The sequence below is a fragment of the Meleagris gallopavo genome, chromosome 2 (genome assembly GCF_000146605.3).
Source record: "Meleagris gallopavo isolate NT-WF06-2002-E0010 breed Aviagen turkey brand Nicholas breeding stock chromosome 2, Turkey_5.1, whole genome shotgun sequence".
In the NCBI taxonomy this organism is placed as follows: Eukaryota; Metazoa; Chordata; class Aves; order Galliformes; family Phasianidae; genus Meleagris; species Meleagris gallopavo.
Window position 1 is genome coordinate 33,698,283 of NC_015012.2, and position 22,027 is coordinate 33,720,309.

At 39.2% G+C, this 22,027-nt stretch overlaps 2 protein-coding genes across 2 annotated transcripts in view; one reads left to right on the plus strand and one right to left on the minus strand.

Moving 5' to 3' along the window:
• The window catches only part of SAYSD1 (SAYSVFN motif domain containing 1), a 3,702-nt gene extending 2,014 nt beyond the window's left edge, over nucleotides 1-1,688 (plus strand). The window contains 2 exon segments of the mRNA XM_019613507.1: nucleotides 6-107; nucleotides 254-1,688. Of these exon segments, the coding sequence (XP_019469052.1) occupies nucleotides 6-107; nucleotides 254-353 (202 nt within the window). The 3' untranslated portion in view covers nucleotides 354-1,688.
• The window catches only part of GLP1R (glucagon like peptide 1 receptor), a 52,278-nt gene continuing 31,925 nt past the window's right edge, over nucleotides 1,675-22,027 (minus strand). Inside the window, exons 8-13 of the mRNA XM_010706972.3 lie at nucleotides 18,500-18,560; nucleotides 14,537-14,606; nucleotides 14,006-14,094; nucleotides 10,260-10,398; nucleotides 9,333-9,374; nucleotides 1,675-4,686 (exon numbers count right to left, since the gene is read on the minus strand). Of these exons, the coding sequence (XP_010705274.1) occupies nucleotides 4,519-4,686; nucleotides 9,333-9,374; nucleotides 10,260-10,398; nucleotides 14,006-14,094; nucleotides 14,537-14,606; nucleotides 18,500-18,560 (569 nt within the window). The 3' untranslated portion in view covers nucleotides 1,675-4,518. The remainder of the gene's footprint in view (nucleotides 4,687-9,332; nucleotides 9,375-10,259; nucleotides 10,399-14,005; nucleotides 14,095-14,536; nucleotides 14,607-18,499; nucleotides 18,561-22,027) is intronic.

Here is a 22,027-nt window from a genome sequence, read left to right on the forward strand (position 1 = left end):
CTGAGCGCTTACTCCGTGTTCAACCCCGGCTGCACCGCCATCGCCGGGACGCTGACGGCCGAGCAGCTGGAGCGGGAGCTGCATTACCGGCCCGCCGCCGGGAGGTAGCGGAGCTGGGGCCGGGCTGCGGAGGCGGGGATGCGGCTGTGCCCTGCGCTATGCCGCCCGTGCCTGACTCCTTCCCCGCCGCTCCAGAATAAAGCCGTAACAAAGCGCCATCAACTTGTCGGTGACTTTCTGCTTACCACGGGAGGCCGGTGTTGGACTACACTTGTAAGGGAGTGCCCTGCCGCTTTCCCTCCCGGCTTTGTCTACACCCAAGACAAGGCACGAGGCGGTATCGATACAACTGAAGCCAGATGCTGCTTCCGATCATGCCCGTGCTTCATCCAATACATCAAATTTTGGTGCAGGTTTCCCGATTGCTTCATGTTACAGCGTTTGCTATCTGCAGTGTAAGGCGAAAATATCAGTTATTACTCCTGACAGGTGACACGTGGTTTTAACCATCATTTTGGAAACATAACTTAGGGACAGTGAGCAGCAAATACAGGACTGCAAGAAGCTCTTAGATGAAAGAGTACTTGCTTGTTGCAGGACTCGTCCTTTTTTACCAGCACACAGCTGGTGATGCTTCTCACCATCATCCCGTGTGCAGCCGTGTGCACTTTTCTTTATGAGCCATTTTGGTTTTTTTATGATCCCATTGGTATTTCTAATATATAAAAGATTGCATGAAAATAAATAATTGATATTAAGTTGTTTAGAGCAGTTAGTTGAGTTTATACCCCTTTTGTTGAGAACAAAAGTCGCAACCTTGGTCTTTCAAGTCCTGTTTCATTGTTTCTTTTCTGTGTTAGCTGTGATTTATAGTTACCACAGGCTCCATCTTTTGTTGGATAAACAAATGGAAGTGTTAATTGGACTGGAAAGAATAATAGGTTAGGGCACAAGTAAATACCGTGTAATGCTGCTAAGCATCTTTCAGTATCTCTCTGCAACACTGTCAGCTCCTACTACTGCTCTGTTGTATAAATTCCAAATGTTACATAAAGCCAACCACGGAATTTTCTCACTTCTTTCACCATCCTCTGGCTGAGATGTACAAACCAGCTGAGTTCTCACCGTTCTTTTCACTGATTTCACCTAACTCCATGTGGGTAATGTGCTCCATTCTGTTTTTGATTAATAAGCCTCTGCAGGTTCAGAGCACTCTTTATAGTGGACACAGAGGTGGAAATAGAAATCTTTACTTCCATGGAAGAACCATGAATTAGGAGTCTATACAATCTTAGGAAGTATTCTGCTAATGATGGAGTAACAAACAGGTGATAATTAGGAAAAGGTAAGTACACCAGTAAGTGAGAGCATTTTGTGAGCGAGTTGAAACTTTATTCACAAGGAATAAAATAAAAATGTTCATGGGGAGCTGATAATTTGACACCTTTCACAGATCCCATGGGTGTTTTAAGCAAGGAAAGACATGCAAATAAATATTAAGGTAACATCCACGAAACAGTAAAACTTTATAGCAGCAATAATGGAAATAAAGGCTTAATTTGCTTTAAGCTTTAGTTACATGTCAGGGTGAATTTGTAGACTATTCTGTTTAATACTTTATGAAACAAATTACTATGCTAAAAGAGAATGAAGCTGAAAGGCACAAAAATAAAAATTCATGCAGTTTATCTGTTCCAGTGCTTTCTGTTGCTTTTCTTATTTCATGCTACTCAAATAAATGCACAGTATAAATTCTGAAATAGAGATGGCAAGAATAACAATATGGGCTTGTAAAAGATTTTACTGAAGTAGATGTGAAGTATTACGTAGAAATCATTTTTTAGGCCTTAACGTATTTCTCAAAGTACGGTACTACTGTAGTTCTGCTTTGATGGCAATTCCTTTCACTTAGTTTCACCAGTTCTTAAGAGAGACAAAGAAGTGAGAGCTTAATTGGAGAGGAAGAAAAACACACCAAGGCTTGTCTGAGATCATTACGCTTTTTTTCTTTCACTTATATTCTAACAAGCTGGAACATAAAAAGATAAATTTGACAACTGGTGCTGCAGATATTCCTATGGGCCCAAAGCCTTCAGTTCTTAAGTGACTGGGAAGGCCAAAAAGAGCCTCAGGGCTCAAAAGCAGGTCAAACTGTAGAGGGAAACTTTGTGACAGAAACTAAGTACAGCTTTCTTAGCGCACACAAATGTCTATCCTCCTTCACTGTGTATATTTTTTCCAGCATAATAGTGTGTAACGCATACCTACAGCTTTTTGTTGCCATAGTAAAACAAATTTTGCTAACAGCTGCACAAGTGGCAGAAACCTTTTTTCTGGGTTAGCACACAATCAAGCAGGGCCCTGGAAAATTAGCATCCATCTTGAATATTAATGAAGGAAATTATTCCCTCCAGTGTGTCTTACCATATAGATTAAGATTTCACCTGTAGCTGATACCTTTTCACCTACCAGTGATTCTCATGTTGTTGCTTTCAAAGCAATCAAACGTAGATGCTAAGTGGAAAAACAATGCATACTCTGCATACAAGAAGCTAATTAATTATATTTCAGAACAGTGACTAATGTACATACATAGTAGTCAGATACTGTATTAAGGGTGATGCATTGTAGAAACTAGGTATTAAATTTACAGAAGAGCCTGAGGTGCTTCATTCCAAGGTCAGCTCTGCAAACAATGTTATAAAGGCACAGCCTGGGAATGGCCTGTGTAGAAGCCAGTGTGCTAGGCATACGCAAGCCAGCCTGAGAACTGTGGTGGATTTCTACAAATGTGTCTTGACTTTTCCCTGGAGCTCAATTATAAGCATTATAGCAGAAGAAAGTAACCTATCTTCTCTAATTTAATTCTAATCTGCTGATTACAAAATTAATCCAACCTGTTGGCAATTTGAATTCTAATACAAAGATTAAATTATTCCATGCAAAGCAATCTAGCTTCAGGCAGGAAAGATGCTGAGTTATATCCAGTCCCCTTTCTTGGCAACAAGGGATGTGGATTCAAGTGCAAAGAAGGACTTGAAAATATCTCTGCTGAGTGGTATACCTGCTAGGCTATGGAAGCCACTCTTATTACAAGAAGGCTATGGGCAGGAATGTTCTCAGACCTACTCTTTAGCATCTTGTCTCAGCTGTAAAGGGGAGGTGTATATCTAAGCTGAGTAAAGATACATAACGCTTGTTATTAAGTGAGGCAATGGGCCAAGGTCTGCTTATAAAAGTGCCTCATGTTTTCCCCAGCAACTCTTGTAAACTTCAGCAAGGGTAACATAATTAGCAGCATAGATGCATTCTCTACAAGAGCCCTTGCAGTTTTAAACAAACAAACAGCCCGTTGAGTTGAGGATGCAGTGGTATGGGGCATTTTTTGAACCCAGCTGAGGGCAGGCCCTGGAGCAGGTGGGCAACCCGGGCCCTGGGCAGCAGCCGGGAGCTGTCCGCCGTGCTGACAGTTCAGCCTTCCACTACCCTGAGTAGAACACCTTGCGGGTATCTCAGGTGCCTGGAGAAAATGTACAAGGCTAGAGAAGAGACAAAAGTGAGCCCACACTGTAAATATCAAATCACTTCCGAGTCAGTGAAGTCTGGTAAGACCAATTGTAACTGCAGGTTGACTTTTCTGTGTTTGCATCCACAGAAAGCACAGCACAGCTTTGAAGGAAAATGTTTTGAAGGAAAAGTCATTATCCTGTCTGTGTTCATACCTATCCATACCTATTCATAACCATGGAGAGGCAGAGTACCATATAAAAGCGGAAGGGCTCTGCATTCGGTGGTTATTTCCATTGTTGTCAGTAGAGATGACACATCTATTAATATCAGAATAGGTTCCCTAATAGATAGTAGTTTTGGTCTGTTTTGGTCTGTTTCTTTCAAGCAAAGTCTAAAAAGAAGATTCAGGAATATACACCATGCTACCTGCTGCAGTTACAGACCTTCAAGATGCTGTTCTTCACCTTTCTGGTAAACAGGTAAATACATTCTGAACTTCAGATTTGGGAAACTTTCTACAAAACTGATTCATACTTAAAGCCCATGCTGCCTCCCACTAAGTTTTTTGTAAAATGTGATAGCACCTTACCCTATCCTATCCTCATAAAAGTCAACATGTTTTTTTTTGTCAATAATCATATTCTGTTTCCTTGTAATTTAATCAGTCGATCACTCAGCTCGCTCACTCAACAATAATAAGCCATTGACCCTGTGGTTTCAGACTGGATCAATGCTATGCTAAGTTTTGGACACCTGGAGGCCTTGTGTGCAAATAGGAAGAAAGTTTTAACTTACTTTAGACATGATCAATTTTTGCTCTGATGTGTTGATTACATTAGCAGATTGCTCTCCCTAGAAACCTTTGTCCAACAGCCTGCAGGCAATGAGCAGCATATACTCAAGTTTCTTGCTGGAGATGACACACTTAAGCCACTTGCTTGGGTATTTAAGGGTTTTCAGGTACATTATACAGTTCATTGTTCTCAATCTGGTTCACCTGCAGAAATCTTAGCTGAATGTAGCCTGGCAAGTGGCAGCGTAAACACTACTGCCTACCGTGCCTCCACTACTGATGCTGTTGGCTGGACACTTCAGAGGTTTCATGCTGCTGTCCCTCTGCACGTACAAATGTTCCAATCTCCAGCGCTCCCAACTTTTTCGAAACTCCATCTGAACCTAACAGAAGCAAAACAAGAGAACAAAAGGAATGAGTATAGAAGTAATCAGATCTTTAAATGATTCTGTTAGAAAAGGGCAAATTCATAAACATACCACACTACTGAGGAAAGATGGCAATGTTCTAAACCTCTATTATTGTTGCTTGAAATTATCTAATTATCTCATTAGTCTATCACAGGGTATTTCATATTTAAAATAATGATGGTTTTCACTTTCACTTGTATAAAGCTGTTTTTATGCTACAGTGCACCAGGAATTTTTCAGTATTGTTTTCTAACTAGTATTCATCTGTCATACAACCTGTACTCCATGCCCCATGTATTAAGTTGATTTTACTTAGCGACTATTAAATGAGTGAAAAGATTGACTTCCTGCTCAATACTGTCACCACAGGCATTCTTAAAGTTCTGCTTCTGATTTCATTCAATCAGTATTATTCTTTGGCTGATTTTTATTTGTGGAATATTTACTTTTCTAATTCCATGCAAAAGATATTTATTCAGAATTGATATACCAACAAACTAGCATATTAAAGACTATACTGTCTTTCCCCCTTCTAGATAACAATTAAAGTATCTCTTTGCAGATACTGTATTTTTTTAAAAAGTTGTAGTACTTATGCAAGGCTTATATCCAGTTACTGGTCCTGGGTTAAACTGTGTAATTGCTGTATCCATTTGGGAGTTTATCAAGGGTTTTGAAACCCTTGTGTCATGGTTTGGGGTTTTTATTCTTCAGAACAGAATTTTGAGCCTACCTGTTCCATGGGCAAAGTTCTTGCCACTGGTCTAAAGTAAGAAGTTCCATTAGCTTTTAACGCATAAGGAAGAGGATGTAAAATTGAACCTTTTTTACTCTATTTAGAAAAAGGCAGGAGAGCAATTACAGTGATGAACTCACTGGGGTGTGTACTTCTGCCTGGAAGTTAAGTGCGCTATGGTAGGTTACTCAAGTGAGCCTTCTCTGGAGAGTTCCTTTTTATTTCCTCTTAGGGTCTGGTACTGACCACCAAGAGACTAAATAGATTAATGGTAGTTCCAGCACAGGCCTGTTATCCTGTTCAAGCTGCTGAAATCTTCACCCTCTGATGGAAACTTTCTAGGGAACCAGCTACTTTTTGTCTTTCTTCTCTACTTGTTTATTTTCAAATACCAAACCTGGAAAGAAACCCTGAAAAAGGAGCAAAGTATGCACAGCCACTTGTCTTCCTTTACTAGTTACCCCTAGCATTGCTTGTCAGCTCAGAGCTACAGCCCTTGTACTTAGTACCGTCCTGGCACAAGCACATGAGAGCCAAATGCATTCCTGTCCAAATGCATTCCTGTCCAAATGCATTACTGACTGTGGAATCTGTCCCTCTGGTATCACAATCAAATGGGGAACAAGGAAAGGTGCTAAGATAAAATACTATATTTTATTATGATTCTGGGTGACCGTTGTGTTAAAAGCCACACAAAGGCACAAGAAAAAAGACAGCATGTCTGAAATACTTTGCCATATAAGAGTGAGGAAGACTAACTTGATAAAGACAGAAAATGAAGCAGTGAAATACAAGCACCACGCTGTCTGCAGAATAAGAATGGATGATACTTTCATTCCTGTAATTGGTAACTTTTGTGGGAATGGAGAAAGGCTGTTTTCTTAGGCAGCACTGGGAATAAGCAGTTTTAGATACTGACAGGAAGATCCTGAAAGAGAACATGAATGTATTTATTGACAGAGTAAGTCAATGAGCAATTGAAGCAGGTATTTAGAATCAGGCAGAGGGATGCAATATCTTCTGTCTGGATGGACATGACAGGTGGTATCCTAGAGCTATGACACAAATAGCCTGCAAGATTGAGATGAAGTGATTGGGAAGAACTGAACAAAAGACCATAGCAGAAATGATGCTTTAGGAATAGATCTGGATGACAGAATATTAGTTTTCCCTCCAAAGGTTAAGGAAAAGGGTAAAGAGCAACTCTGCTTTCAGTGCTGAATTAATTTTTTATTGCCTAGATGGCTATGAAGACATGACTGAAGTAATAGTTCAAGATTTATTTAGTAGATCTTGAGCACAGAAGTTGTACAGATCTTTCAGCCAAATAATTAGCCAAGCAGCATCCATGCATGGATGAGATTCCTCATAAATAGGCTGTACAGGGAGAAGGGAGCCAAGAAAAAAATTCCCATGAAAAAGGGGAAGAAGAAAATTTTCATAGACAAAAGTAAGAAGTATGTAGAACCTAGAAAAGATGGTCATGGATGTTAAAAATGGAGAAGGTATCTCACAGAGAACAGCTGATTGAGCCTAATGCAGGTTGCAGGCAAAGGTATTGAGAATGTGGCAATTAGTCTGAAATCTGATTACAGAGAAGTTAAACTTTGGCAAAAACCAGGTCATACAATCATAGTGATAGGAATGTAGATCTGAAATGACATAAAATAGAGCTGGTGGAGCAGTTTCAAGAAATAGTCTGTATAGAGAATACAGAGTAAAAAGAGAAAATGAAGATTGAGCAGTAATGAAAACCAAAACAAACAAACAAAAAAAGGCAAGGAATCCTGGAGTTAGGACAGATTCTTTTAAGTTGAAAGAGGGTGAAGTGTATTTCCACAGAGATAGGAAGGAGGCAAAAAAAGAGAAGGAAAACTATACAGAAGGCAGCCTGAATTAGCTTAAACTAATTCTGATGGAAAAGGATAGCATCTCTCTGGTTAGAATATTTCTTACAGAAGGCAACACCGCAGAAAAATGGATCACATTAAACCCATCTCAGTCTTCAAAGAAAATTGGTGATAACAGCCAATCTGATGAGACTCTGTAATTTGCTTCAGAGGAATACTTGAGGAATTATTTCAGGTGAAATGTGACTGAAATACAAACATATTTTAATGTTCTTCTGTAAGTAAATTCTATGAAAGGAAATAACATAACTTCTATCTTTATTTCTGTCCTTGATCTGGCTCCAACACTTGCAAAAAACAAAGAAAAGTATGGCTAACGTAAAAGAAAAGAAGTCACTGAATCACAGACAAAAAATACAGACCATGTGCATACAAGGATAGACTTCATAAACACTGTCAGAAGAAAAACAGTTTAAAAACTAAGAGTTTAAGAAGGAAATAGAAGAGACTTGACATACTCAAACTCTTTACACGGATTTATTTTAAATATGTTGATGAATGAGCTTGACAAAATTCTTTTCCCTTCTTTTAGTAAGCATTGGAACAAGTTAAATAATTCAGTCTAGATTGTCAGATTTCTATGAAACTGAATACATTACAATTACACACTGGAAATTACATTACAAAAGCAAAAGAGCTGTAACAACATGAGATGTCACAGAAGGTTCTGTCAAAAGAAGCAACTCTTTTTTCAGGGTTTGTAATGAATGTAACTTTGTTCTTGTATCACCTGGAGGAAACTATTGGACATTATTCACCAGGGGCCTGGCTGCAGCTGCACAGGAGATGTGTGAGCAGAGGCCAAAGTGAATCAAAATAAATGATACAGCAGCAGATGGTTCTTAATTTCAGGATTTACACCTGTAAAAGTGTACAAAGGATTTTAAACAAGTATTTTCCAATTCATGCTTGAGCAAAGCCTGCTGCTACCCACCTCTAGCTTTCATAAGTGGTGCAATTAACACATTCACTTAAACATAATCTTACCCACAGCTACAAAAGTGAACAGTCTCCTGCAGGGCTTTATTCAGCATGCCTGCTGCTTTTTTGTTAACTCCAGCCTAGTCATAATGACATAATTAGAACATTTTTTCCATTGATTTCAATTACTTGATGAGGTCTATCTTTCAACAGATGATCTTGGATCACTGTGTCATATTTAAAAGTAGACTTAGCACTAATGCAAAACACATTGACTTGCATTAGACTTAATAATGTGCTGCCAAATCAGTAGTGTTTTTGCTTCCTTTGCAAACCTGGCTGCTGAGTGAATAAATAATAACGACCACTTAGAAGGTAACACGAAAGGTTTAAGCAGTACAGAAACAGAACAATACTCTAACAGGTCTGGAGTTCAGTAGATGCCCTAGAAGGTGGTACCTGTATTCATATTGGCTCAAAGCTTTGAGGCTGGAGCTTTTGGGAGAACTTGCTACTCCTTGAAGTTCAGTGCTATATTTTAATGAGAGAGTGATGACATTTTCAGTAGCAGGGATGCAGGGAAACCAGACTAAATTAAACCGTACAGACATTGGCCACGAATACTCTACAATCTCACCAGTGAGCTGCTTGGAGTTGTAGAATAAAAAGGGCTCTACTTCAATATTAATCAAAGCAAGCACATTAGAAGCTCTTTGGAATAGATTAAAAGGAGCAACTGTCTCAATAAAATGAAAGTTCAATCACTGAAAACTATACAATTGTAAGCAAGAAAACTTGCAAGATTTCATGCCTACAAATAACACTCTTGAAGTACATTGCCTGGATTCTTTCCAACAAGAATTGTCTGAAAAGTTATCCCGTGTGGCTGTAAAGAGGACGGTCTATAGAAAGAGTAGAATTTAAAAAAAAAGTCCTCAGTAGGACTTTCAGCAGTTCAAGATCATTTAGCAATTCAAAACCACTTTCAATTTCCTTTTTCTACAGTGGCTGCTGATAGTGCAAGCTGGAGCAATTTGTAGTATCTCTCTTACCTCATTATTGATGAAACAGTAGAGAATTGCAACCATCAGCCCCTGAAATCAACAAAAAACAGAAGAGGAGTGAGAAGAGCAGAGCAGAGCAGAGCAGTTCTCGTGCTTTGCCAAGCAAAGCTGCAGAGGACTGAGCTCCACACTGGCATGTTCCATGGTGAGAGAAAAACAAGAATGAAAGATGAAGACAAAGGGTGGTCTCTGACAGCCCTTATGGCAGAGAAATTTGATCAAACTATGTCTCAAAGCACACAATCTTAGGAAAAATAAGCTACTATGTTCTTCAACCTCTGTCATTTTTTCCTAACACCTCTTTCCCTCTGCTTCTTCCTTACCTGTCTTCTGGCCATAAACACTTAATATAAACAATTCACAGTGAGCTTAAATACAGCTCTGTGCTTGATAAATGAATGGGTGAGCAGGTAAACTGGAAGAATAATGATTCCCTTAGACAAGGAGATTATTTTAAAAATGGCTTTACCTAAGGCAACAGATAAATAAAAATCACAGTAAATCTACATTTGCCTCACATGCAGTTTCAGCTGTAGACAACTACTTCTCACAGCACTGATTTTCAAGAGTATCAAAAATGCAAGAGAAGGCACCAAATTTGCTTTCAGCAACACCATTATACAATCACAGGAAATCACAGACAATTTCATTATTGCCTTGAGGCACCCCACAGGGAGTAGAGCTTAATACATGGATGGGAATACCAGTTTACTGTGAGAAATGTAAGACTTATTGAAAATAGAGTGACATTAACATCTAAACTAAATATTAAAAATGAGTTATCATATCACTGGCATAAACCTGCAATATCCAGTGCTAAATTGAGAAATACAATAAACAGGAATGAGACCATGAGCAGGACACCAAACAAACAGGAGTTACAAAATATCCACATGTGCCAAGTATGAATGCTACCTGGAAAGAAGCAAAGGAGAGCTCAGTAAAAAGCTTCACAAAGCGCAGCATCCCTCTGGCATGTTCATCAGTAATAAAGGCAAAGATGACCTCATGGGTTCCCAGCAGTGGGATCAATGTCAAGGTAGACTTGGCCAGCCTAAGATCACAAAGAAAGAAAGAAACAATGCCACTGAATAATTCATTGTTCCGCTTCTGACACACCGTGATCCGAAAAAGAATAAATAAATAAACAAATGAAGGAAAAGTAGCCTCAAAAGTAACCATGGTAGGTTTCAATATGTTTTAAGTGCTACTCCACTACACATCCCCCCTGCTGTCAGCAATGCTATTTATTCAGCTCCTGGCTGTATTTTGCCTAGAAGGCCTTTCAAATTTAGGAGCAGGTCACATGCTTTCTTGTTCCCCAAGATGTTTCCCTGTGTACACTTCTCTCCATTTGTAAATGGGAAATATAATCAAAACTTACTTTGTTATCTTGTTAATGAAAGAAACAGTCTACCAGGGATTAGAATCTTTTAAAAATACCTTGGCATATGGAGGATACTTCTTGTTCCTTCCCACCTCCATGGTGTGTTAGATCTTCAAAACACTGTAACTGACTGTAACTGTATAAGACTTCATAAAAGCAGTTAAACTGTCTTAAAGTGACTGATGACTCTGTGATTTAAATGGCAAGTTCAAAGACACAGCTAGCAAAAAAAAAAAAAAGACCAATATGAAATAAAGTATTTTTTCCCTGTGGGAGGGAAAGGAGTGCTCAGGGTTACAACTATAGGGAACCATTCACAAGAGTAGTCCTTAGCTTTCTTTTAATAGATACACAAGCCACTCAACAGGATAATGGAAGGTGCCTGAACCTCACAGAAGAGCTTACAGTACTATCCTGGGCCACAGAACCAGTCAGTGCTACCAGTGTCTGCTGACAGTCTGCCATGGGACACTTTGGTGGGTATAGAATCATTTGACTGGCAGGGTTGACAGTACTTAGAATATCTTGTGCACTCTAGGCTTTCGGCTGATATTCTGAATCAAATTCAAGTTGAAAGGAATCTCCAGAAGTCCCTTGCTCAATTCAGCAGGTTTGCTCAGGTCTCTGTCCCACCAAGTTTTAAATATGTCCATGTCAGATACTGCACAGCCCCAATAGGCCCCTTTTCCCACATCAGGCAACTTTTTTTTTTTTTTTCCCCCTACCTCTGACAAACAGCTGGAACCCCTCTTGCAATAACTTGTCCCCCTTGTCCTTTCACCATGTACGTCTGTAAGAAGTCCAGCTCCATTTTCTCTATAATTACCATTAGGTAGCTGAAGACTGCAATAGAATCCTTGCTTAGCCTTCTGTTCTCCAGGCTGAATAAATCTAGTTCTCAGCAACTCCTACATCACTTACTTTATTCCCTGACATACAGTGGTGAAAAAACTGAGGCAAGATCCATGGATTACAGGGGGTCAGAACACAATGACTTTCTTGAACCTGGACACCAGAAGTAGTTTCATAGGTGCTGAATGGAATGGGTCTGTCACTTCCCTTGATCTGGCTACACTCTTACTAACGTACCGCAGTCAGTCTACAATGCCACAAGGGCACACTGCTGATTTATGTTCAGCTTGCTGTCCTCCAGCATTCTTGGGTCTTCCATAAAGTTGCTTCATACGCAGTCAGCACCCATTCCATGTTGCTGGATGGAGTTGTTCCACACTAAGCACTGGGCTCCTGTCAGCCCATCCACTAGCCCGCCAATGTCTTTGGTGCACAAGGCAAGATCGAGAGATACTGTATCTAAGGAACCATTTAAATTAAACAGTTTACAGTCAAGCAGGCATGCAGATTTTTAGTGGACGTAGGCATGCCACTGCACTGGAGGAGGAGAGGGAATTTGCTTAAAAGAGTAGCTAGCCAGCAAGTCTCATGAAGCAGGCTCTGCTTCACCACCACCTCCCTGAGACAGAGGTAGAAGCAAGAGGCTGACTGAATCAGTTCTTGAGGCACGGCCTGGGTAAAGAAAGGGAGTTGGGTAGATGTACAGCAATCCCCTAGTTTGTTTAATGAATGTTAATTAGTCTAGATGGGATACTTGGAGAGCTCTATATTAAACAGGAAGCTATGAAAAATCCTATGAAAATGCTTCCTGGGTAGTTAAGATCTCCCTGAAGAAAATTCCCTACCTCAGCAAAAGAGAGCTTCCTCACAACTCCAGTCCTTAGCAGAGAAAAGGGATTTGTTGCTATGCTGAACAACGAGCGCTATCTGGGCAACACAAGAGAGCAGATCGAAAAATTTGTCTGAAAGCAAAAGACTTCTCCTTTACATATAACTTAGTGACTTTCTAGGGCACCTACATTGGTCTTGTTTAAGAGAATAAATTTCACAGTAGCATTTCCGTCTTTCATCCACACAAGTCTTTTCCAGTATCTCTGAGCAGAAAAGAAGGAGTAAAAATATTCTCATACAGCTACCTATGTTCTCTGGTCTTGTTATCATCAGAGACTTACCAATGAACTGAACTCTTCTGGGTAGAGAAGACTTCCTCAACTTGACTGTATCTACCAACCACAAGAAGGACTACCAAGACCTTAGTCTTCATCAGTAAAGAAGGTTCTGATGCTGGGTAAATTCTTTCTTGATAAAGCCTCTTTGTTTACTAGCAGATTATTGAACATACAACATGAATAACTGAATGAACTTGCACTTCCGGTTCAGCTATATCAAACCTTCCTTCTAAATATAGAAGTCATAAGGGCAAGGGCTTTCTCCTTGATAGCGTAATTTTACAGTCAGACCTTCAAATGCCTCCAAGCCAGCGAAACTGCCTGCCTCCCACTACGCCCTGCGAATTTTACCCTGGGAAGAAAAGGTCATGTTTATTCAGAACGAATGAAAGTTAAGCGTGCAGCACACTAGGAGTCCTTTTCTCTGCTTTGAACTTCAATGCATAAGGATATCCAAAATTTCACAAAGCTCTGAAGGTAAGTAAATCAAGACAACTCTGTACTCTGATAAGATGACACAAAAATACGTGCTGTGTCTACTATAGAAGTCAAGCAAAGTCAAAAAACCATAGCTGAACAGCATGTTGCTCCACACTCATTAATTTATCCTATAGCAGACTTGTTCCTCCTATACTATTTTTCAGACTGTAATACAGAAATGTACTTCAAGATGTAGACATAAATGATGCAACTATGAATCTTATCAAGGTGATAACAGGCGTAATACAGACAGGGCAACGACTGCAAAATAAATATTGAACATTTCAGTGGGTACTCTCTTGAAACTTCATATATATACCTAGTAAATTCAAGATTGAAAGTTTGTCCTAATAAAAATTGGCAATAAGAACAAGCAGCAGTACTCAAAATAACCCCTCACTATCTTCACTGAAGATTTTATTTCTCTCACTCATTTTCTTTCAAATTACGTAAGTACTTGTATATGCTGCAAGTATGCAAAAAATACCTGCTTACTTAATATTCTTTCAGTTGTAGAAGAGCGTAAACTGATGAGCTCAGAGATCAAGTCTTCTGTTTATCTCTAATGCAGGCGCAATAATTGTCCTGGCTTCACCAGGAGGTTTCACTGGTGTCTGACTGCCCAAGCAGTCACAGCAATATGCAACACAAGCTATGCATTTACTCAGGGTCAGTTATCTTTAACCATTCTTGTTAATCCACTTCTTTCCATGTACCTCTTTGTCTACTTCTATTTTGAGAGGTAACAAGTGTCAGACCATCAAACAACATACCTGCATTTTATGTCAGTTTTGCACATCAAATTGGCTTGTAGCTTGGAGATGATGATGCATATAACTCTGATAAAGATTAAGAAATTTACCTGGAGAGATTAAAGAAGAATTTATACAGTCACCAAGAAATATGCATTTGCAAGCGTTAGGTTGGGTTGTGTATGCATTTCGAGGTCCCTGGGAATCCTGCTATTCTGCAGCTGAAGAATTTACCACAGAATTCAATTTCTTACTAAGTTCTAAAATGCATCCTCTGTGCTACCTGCTGCAGCTTTCCCAAACAGAGGAGTTAGCTGTATTGATGTGGCATGCTATTTAGTTATCATGCACTGCCAACAAACAAGACAGTATAAAATAAACATCACGCTTGTCAGGAATTCAAGTAATAGAAACCAATTTGGTTTCATAAAATCTCATTTCTGAAAATGTCAGTGCCCTCAAAGGTTATTAGCCTCTGGACATGCACAATAGCCATATGCACTACCACTCTTTGTAATACATGATATAGTACTGAGTGTACTCCATACTCACCCCAATGGCGATTAGAATGGGCAGTCTGATGATCAACCAGTAATTCATGTTATAGTTCCTGCTCCAGCAGCTAGGCAGATGGCAAAAAGACAAGAAAAAAGTTTCAGTACATTACTAAAATCTCCCATTTCTCATTCACTTACAGTAGTGCAGATGGAAAACAATATTGAGGACTAGATACCAGGAAAGTACATCATGCTGACATGGAAACAGATGCATTTGCTGGGTTCTTAGAAACACTGAATGCTTTATACAATTGCAGCTGTCATAATCTAGCTGGATACTACTTGTCTGCCTTTCCTGTCCACTAATGGCTAGTTCTCCTCCAACTCTTGATGTGAATTATCATCAATAAATTTTGGAGATTTGCTCCATTAAAACCAAGGCCATTTGGTTGCAAGGGGAGAGCTATCGATTTGAGTCAGATGTTTCTTGTGTGGTTCCTGTCCTACACCTCTTGTGTACTTTCTGTCCAGAAAGTAACATGCTGCAGGCAATCTAATACTTTATTCTTCCCATAAGCCTCATTTTCTTTTTTAAAATTTTTGTGCCCTCAAGCAATGGAGGAGAATGATCACTACAAATGTAATGCCTGAAAGCCATAGCTTGGATCATCAGTTTGAAGTGATCATTACAATGGGGTTTTGTACAGTTAGTTCTTTTGTCCGCTGTCTCCAGCCAGCCAGCCCCATGAGGTCGTGTGTGTATGCACAATGGCTTGGGTGGCCCAGCAGTGTTCACGTCCACTTCATTGGCTCCAGCAGCAACAGCTTACTTAATATTTGCATGAAACAGCTTTGTTAGTCTCTTGTCACATTGTTCAGTATTACTCAACAGAAACATTCATCAGTAAACTCAGCAGGTTACTGAGACACACAGACTGTGAAACAAACTATGAAACAGCACTATAGAAAATACAGGTTGTTTCACAGAACAAATTTCTTCTCCAGATTTCATCTGCCTAAACTTATGTGTGCTCAGTTTTCCCTAAGTTTTCTTAACAGACCTATGAAAGTAGGGCACTACTGGCAGAGAGTAAGCCACCTAAGCCTTGTCACGGGACAGTCAACTTGAGAGAAAATAGAAAACCGTGTAGTGCATAATAGGAGTCCATGCCACAGTGCCTACACACACAAATCCTACAGAAGAAAGCAAAGCAGTTTCACTGTGGCAGTTCCATATTCCCTTGGTGGTAACGGAGGTCCAAAAAGGCTAAGAACTTCATTTTTCTTTCAACTTGAGTTTAATACATACAACCAGATCTGCTTGCATTATCCAATTGTATTAAATTGTATTTTAGATACTGAGAAAGAAGTTTATGTATTGTGTGCAGTCAGTGTACCTGAGCTGGAATCTGAGTAACAGAACTTCTTAATTGCTATGGGTGACTGGATTCTGGCTTCATGCATTTTTTAAATTAATTTTATTTGAACCCCTCAAGGCAGGTAGGATAACAGGCATGGCTGGGAGTGGAGTTCTAATTTTCTGACTAGCTAAATGGAAGCAGAGGCAATTTTAAAATTTCCTGATAATGACAGAGACTGAGAAATGGTTTAACATTAGCTCTGCTACATTTCTGTGTGTATTAATTTGCTTCCTGTGGCACAGAGCAGTTTTAGCTACTTTTAAATTTATACAAATATGTGCAATAAAAACACCATTAGAGTCCAATTAAAGTGCCACAGCTATTAAAGTGTCCAGAAAATGAACTTGATAGATCTGTACATTATTTTTTCTCAATTTGTGCTTTCTGGGACTTTCACACTGATAAATATGCTAGCAGCTATTCTGATTGGGATCTACCCCTGCAGTTTGTTCAGGACCACTTAAAAGATGGTCGGCAGATAATAGCATCAAAATTGCAAATGGGAAATTAATCCAGAGAAACAGATGCTACTGGGAAGTTTCTGCCTTTGCTTAACAATCTAGAAGTCTTCTATGAATGAAAACACTGATTTTTTACCTTAAAGACATACAGATTAACGGCTCATTTTTAAAAATACTGAAGACTGGCTGTCTTCCTCCCATAGTTAAATGAAGGCAGAAACAAAGAACACAGAATCATCACAGAATGGCTTGGGTTGGAAGGGATCTTAAAGGTCATCCAGTTCCAACCACCCTGCTCTACCAGCTCTTCAGGTACAATGTAATGATTAAGAAGCTCACTGTCTTCACTTTTATTCGTAATCTATACAAAAAGTGTTTTTAAATAGCTCACTTTTTAAAACAGCAACTGATTTATAAAGGAGTTCAAACGTGTACCTGTAAGGAAAGAAGGAACCAATGTACAAATAGATCTTGCAGGTTCTAATCCTTTATTCAAACAGCAGGATTGCCTGGAACTTCCAATCCTGGCCACATCTACTTCCAGTTATTCCTCATAACCAGGTAAGAAGTTGAGTCACAAATGAAATTTACAGCCTGCCGCATATCCATGGTGACAGTGCTACAGCAAACAGCACGAAAGATATCCCTGTCTGCTCCAACAAATGTCTGCCCAAGGCACAGAAATCATGCCTTTCAGAGAAGCTGCTGCATGTGGTTATTTACTGTTCTATTTTACAAATATTTATACAAGATTTAGAAAATTCAATAAGGTGCAAAATTGTCCCCTTTAAGGTCCGCCGAAGGCAGTGAATGACAGTTTTCCGTAATAGAAAGTATAAATCAGCTCTGAACATCACATTATGTAGGAGGCTCAGTGTGAGTACTTTGAATACATTTTCTACATTGATGGCAAGATATGGCTATGGAATACTGCCTTTCAGATGCTACATGCTCTCTACATCTATTTTGATCATTTCATCAAAACTAGCAATACATCAGAATAGCCATGATCTTGTTATGGTACATTACCAAGTCAACCTTGGAAAGAAAAATCATAGAATAATCCTAGTATTGCTTAGGCCAGAAGAGGCAACTTGACAGCTGTTTCAGTATTATGAAAGACACTGAAAAAAACCCTGATCTTAATACTCATGAATACCAGAAAACAGTCTGAGAGCAATTCTGACTACATGGAATTTTCACACCATGGCATCTCTCCAGCAAGGACTGTGCTTGAAAAAAAAAACAAAACAAAAAAAAAACATCTCACAATGACTACAAAGTGTTGGCTGGGCTGCTTGGATGCTAAGTAAGAAGATCCAATAAATAGATCATCTAGGAAAAAAAATAATGAAATAGCATGAAGTTATACACATCATCACAAAGAAAGCTACTCAATATTTTCAGGCAGTCATTGTCACCAAGACGAGGAAGCCACTTTCCTCTCTCTTGCTTGAAAAACAAAAACAAATCAACAACAAACAAACAAACTAAACTATAATGCTTTCTGGTGCATAAAGCAGTAAAAAGGCCTTTTTTTGCTTTCAGAACAGTTCCTATGGGAAAAGCAGACAAAATGTATTTTGTGTTTTTCAACAGTTTTATTAGTGGTACACTTGACTTCAGAAAGACTAACACAATCAGACACAGAATGCGTTTTCATTTTATGAAGACCAAAACAATGGAAGCTTAAACAAGAACAGGCAATCACATCTCTGCTGCAAGGCATAAGCTAACCACTACAAATTGCAGGCAAAATTCTGTGGGACGTTTTTGCCTTCATCTGAGGCATAACTCTAAAGGCTACTGCCAAAGGCACAATATCAGGAGAGGTCTCGGTTGGGTATGATGACTTCTATTGTTGTTACTGGAACTACAGAAAACAAAACATGCCTCTCCTTGACCTGCAAAAGGATAGATTCATTCAGACATGCAGAAAATTGGGATCAGAAAGAAACATACAGTCCATCCTGAAATGTCATGCAAGACCTTCAGACAAAACAGAAGCAATTTTATGAGGTTGCAGCACATAGCCAAAGCAAACTACACTACACTACAAACAGAAAGCAAACAATGGCCTGTCAGTGCACACACACAGCACAAATGAGATAGCTAGAAAATCAGAACTAAACCAACCCCTCATCTTCATAAAGGTACTTGACAGTTCCCCAGAGGATAACAAACAGCATTGGTACACCTGGGAAGAGAGGAGACAAGGTTGACACTGACATTAAAGGACAGGGAAAAGCAGAGAGGACATAACCCCCCATACAATGATATACAATGTAATTCTTTGCCAGGAGGGTCACGTCTCCTGACCAGTGCAGTTGGCTGTCAATAGTGGAAAGAAGAATCTAACCAGCAAGTAATTAGTATGTATAACTTTTTTTGCCTACACCCCTGTCTAGTTCCCAGCAGGCACGAGCAACGAACAACAGACCATCACCCCCATATTTGGCATATACCAGCTTTTTATCCATTATCATGGAGAGGCCAAGGGAACTAAATTTCTGGAATATCTGCTGGCCACTATGCAATTTAGAGAGAAAGAATGAAGAGTTCTTTGACCCAAACCTTCTGCATCCACACTTCCATCTGCAGGTCTGTTGTGTTGCATTAAGGTAGTACCAAGCTCAGGCTGTCTATTGGCATTGGGACTGGAGTACATTCAGTTATATGTACCATGATGATAATGAAAGCATGGGCATATTCTGTGGAGCAAGTGTGCTCAGGTCTCCCCAGAAAAGACCCAAATTTGGGCTATGGTATTTGAGCAGGTGCATCTCTTCTTGAGAAGAATCTTGCTCCTGTGCTTACCTGACAGTGTATGTGTTAGAAATATTCATAGTTGATCTGGGATGCAAGGGGAAGACACAAAAGCCAAATAAGCTGGCAGTTATAATTTGCTTTACAAAGTCTCTCAACAAAATTTTAAAGTGCATTACATTCTTAAAAATGAGAATGGTAACAGATGTTAGAACTTTGTAATGCAAAAGTGCAGTTTCTGACAATAGAAGCCACAGGGAAATCAGTGATCTCTTGCAGACTGAAAATCTTCAAGCAATATCTGCATGGAGTATACAATATCAGTAAAAACCTATTCATTCATTGCACTGTATTCCTTCTCTACAATCATAACAGCTAAATACTGCAGAAATAGCTCAAATGATAAATTATTCTCTATCAGTAACCAAAGGGAAATAAAAAGAGAAAAAATAAAGAGCAGCAGGAAAAAAAGTCACAGAAAACCAATAGTTATAATAATAATAAATATGTAAATTGAGTAGAGATACTGGGCAGGTGGTTGAATCACATTCCACAGACATACCTTATACTGAGAGTGTATTTTTGGAACAAAGTTACCGAGAAATCAATCCTACTTTGATACTGGCATAGGAGATTAAGAACAGACTCATTGCAAATCACTTCCGAACAAAAGAGCCTTTGATTCATAGAAACTAATTATAGTTTGAATTACTCCTTTCTTAACTTTGCTGAGAATTAAGACACTTCAATATGAAATTCACAGATTAAGGCACAAACACTGTGAGCACAAAGGCTGTGTGTCAGTGGAGGGAACAGATGCACTGAGTGATAATGGTAATCATTTGTGGATACCTCCATCTTCTGGATACACCAGAAATCTCTCCAAATAAATTGCATTACTTGTCATTTGAATTAAGTGAGAAACTGTTATTAATACTGTATATTAAATGGGCCTGGCAGGAGAAGGGCTCGTATTACTGAACTAGCATCAGTATCCTGCTATGTAAATGTTGTACAAGTTAATAGGTAGCACAGTGGCACAACATCCTCTGTCCCTGTCACCTCTGACGCAGGTCTGCAGTGCCTTTGTGTTGCAACAACATCAGTCACATATGGTCCTTTCTAGCAATATATATTTTAGTATGAGACACCAATACTTAGCAGTACAATTCATATTCATGAGCTTTGAATATCAATGCAAATTCTACATGGACACCATCTGTCATCTGACCAAATTCACAAAGACTAGTCCTAAGAAAAAGGTGGCTCTGAAAACTATCTGAAAAACAATTTCGGCAGATAGGACTACATTTAGTTTCCCAAAGTCCTAATCAAGATCTGAACAGGAGACTGCCGCAGCCTTCCCTAATCCACCTCAAATCTACAGAATATATTCAAATAGCAAACGAGAAAGTTTGCAGCATCTCTACAATAATTGTAGCTTGCAAGGATCACTGAGGTTCTCCATAGATTACTTTGTAATCTTGACACCTAATTAACCTCAGTTAACAGGCAGAAAAGTAAATGTCATTCTAGCTACTTTGCTCAGGGGAAATTTGCCAGGCTTCAGTAAGCATCAGAAGCAAATTCTATAAAGCGCTTTGAATAAAATCTAGAGATAAATATTATTTATGAACAGAATCAATATAGTATTCTCATCCTGGGCTCACAACACACAGCACTTGCAGTACATTTGGGCTTCAGTCTTGTGCTTCTTTCTCATGCAGCTATTCAAAGAATACCGGATATCTGAGAAGAAACTTCCCTCACTTGTAGGGTGTGCTTGCTCTCATACAAAAAGCCCTGAGATCTTTGGGCAATTTCCCCAGGTTAACCGAAAAAAAGAAAGGTATCCGAATTCAGGAAACTGTAGCAGCTGCTTCTGTCTGTACTGAATCACATCTGAAGATGCCAGAGACTGCAAAAGTATATTCATAACAGACTCAGCCACATTAATGCTTACAGAATAACTAATTGAAAGTCTTTGAACACTATATTGTGATTATGAAACCTGTCACAGATACCATATAATAAGCATGCTGAGAGTTCAGCTAAAAAAATTCAACTTAGATGACACAGGACGGGGCTTCTGAATAATAGTCTACAAAAATTACACATATTATAGATGATAAGAAAGTAATAGATCTGACAAATCAATGTCTTATACACCCCACTGCATAAGTAAGTATCTGGACATACTTATTTTCCTGCTAACTTACAGTATTCTGCACCTGCTCAGGTATCTGCACAGCTTACAGAAAAAAGGAAAACAAGAAAGGTAGGTAAACCAGTCAGACATTATCCATGCCAAAACCCAACAGTTTTAGACAGAACAATAATAGAATGGAGTAGGTAAGAGAAGAAAGTTGTGAGAAATTCTACTTGAGGATTCACCATTTGGATGATGTTCTCCTAATGTTCCACAGTCCCAAACGAGCAGAGAGGAGATTCATTAGCAGCTCTGCTAGTGATAGCTTCTACATCCTGTGTATAACTGCAAGCAGAAATCAGCCTCTCCCCTTAATGGGTCTGTGACATTTTGGAACAGAATGGATAAGCTCAGACAGTTTTGAACACCACAAAAGATATCACCAGGTATGTTCCATGCATTTTCCTTCCCATACCTTGATGTGCAAGTAAGTTTTCATTCTAGCAGGCTATTGCTAGGTTTGCATTGTACCTCATTTTCTGTGAAGGTGATTTCAGAAGAGAAAGATGTGTGAGGAGCAAGAGAGGCACTCACTCCTCATCCTCACGTAATGATTAGAGATTCTTCTTGATGGAAATCTGCCTCCATAGGACCAAAGTATTGCCATCCTGCTGGGACTCATAAAAAAGGACATATTCTGCATACAGCATTTTAGGAAGGATGAATTTATTTATAAACTAGTGTTTCAG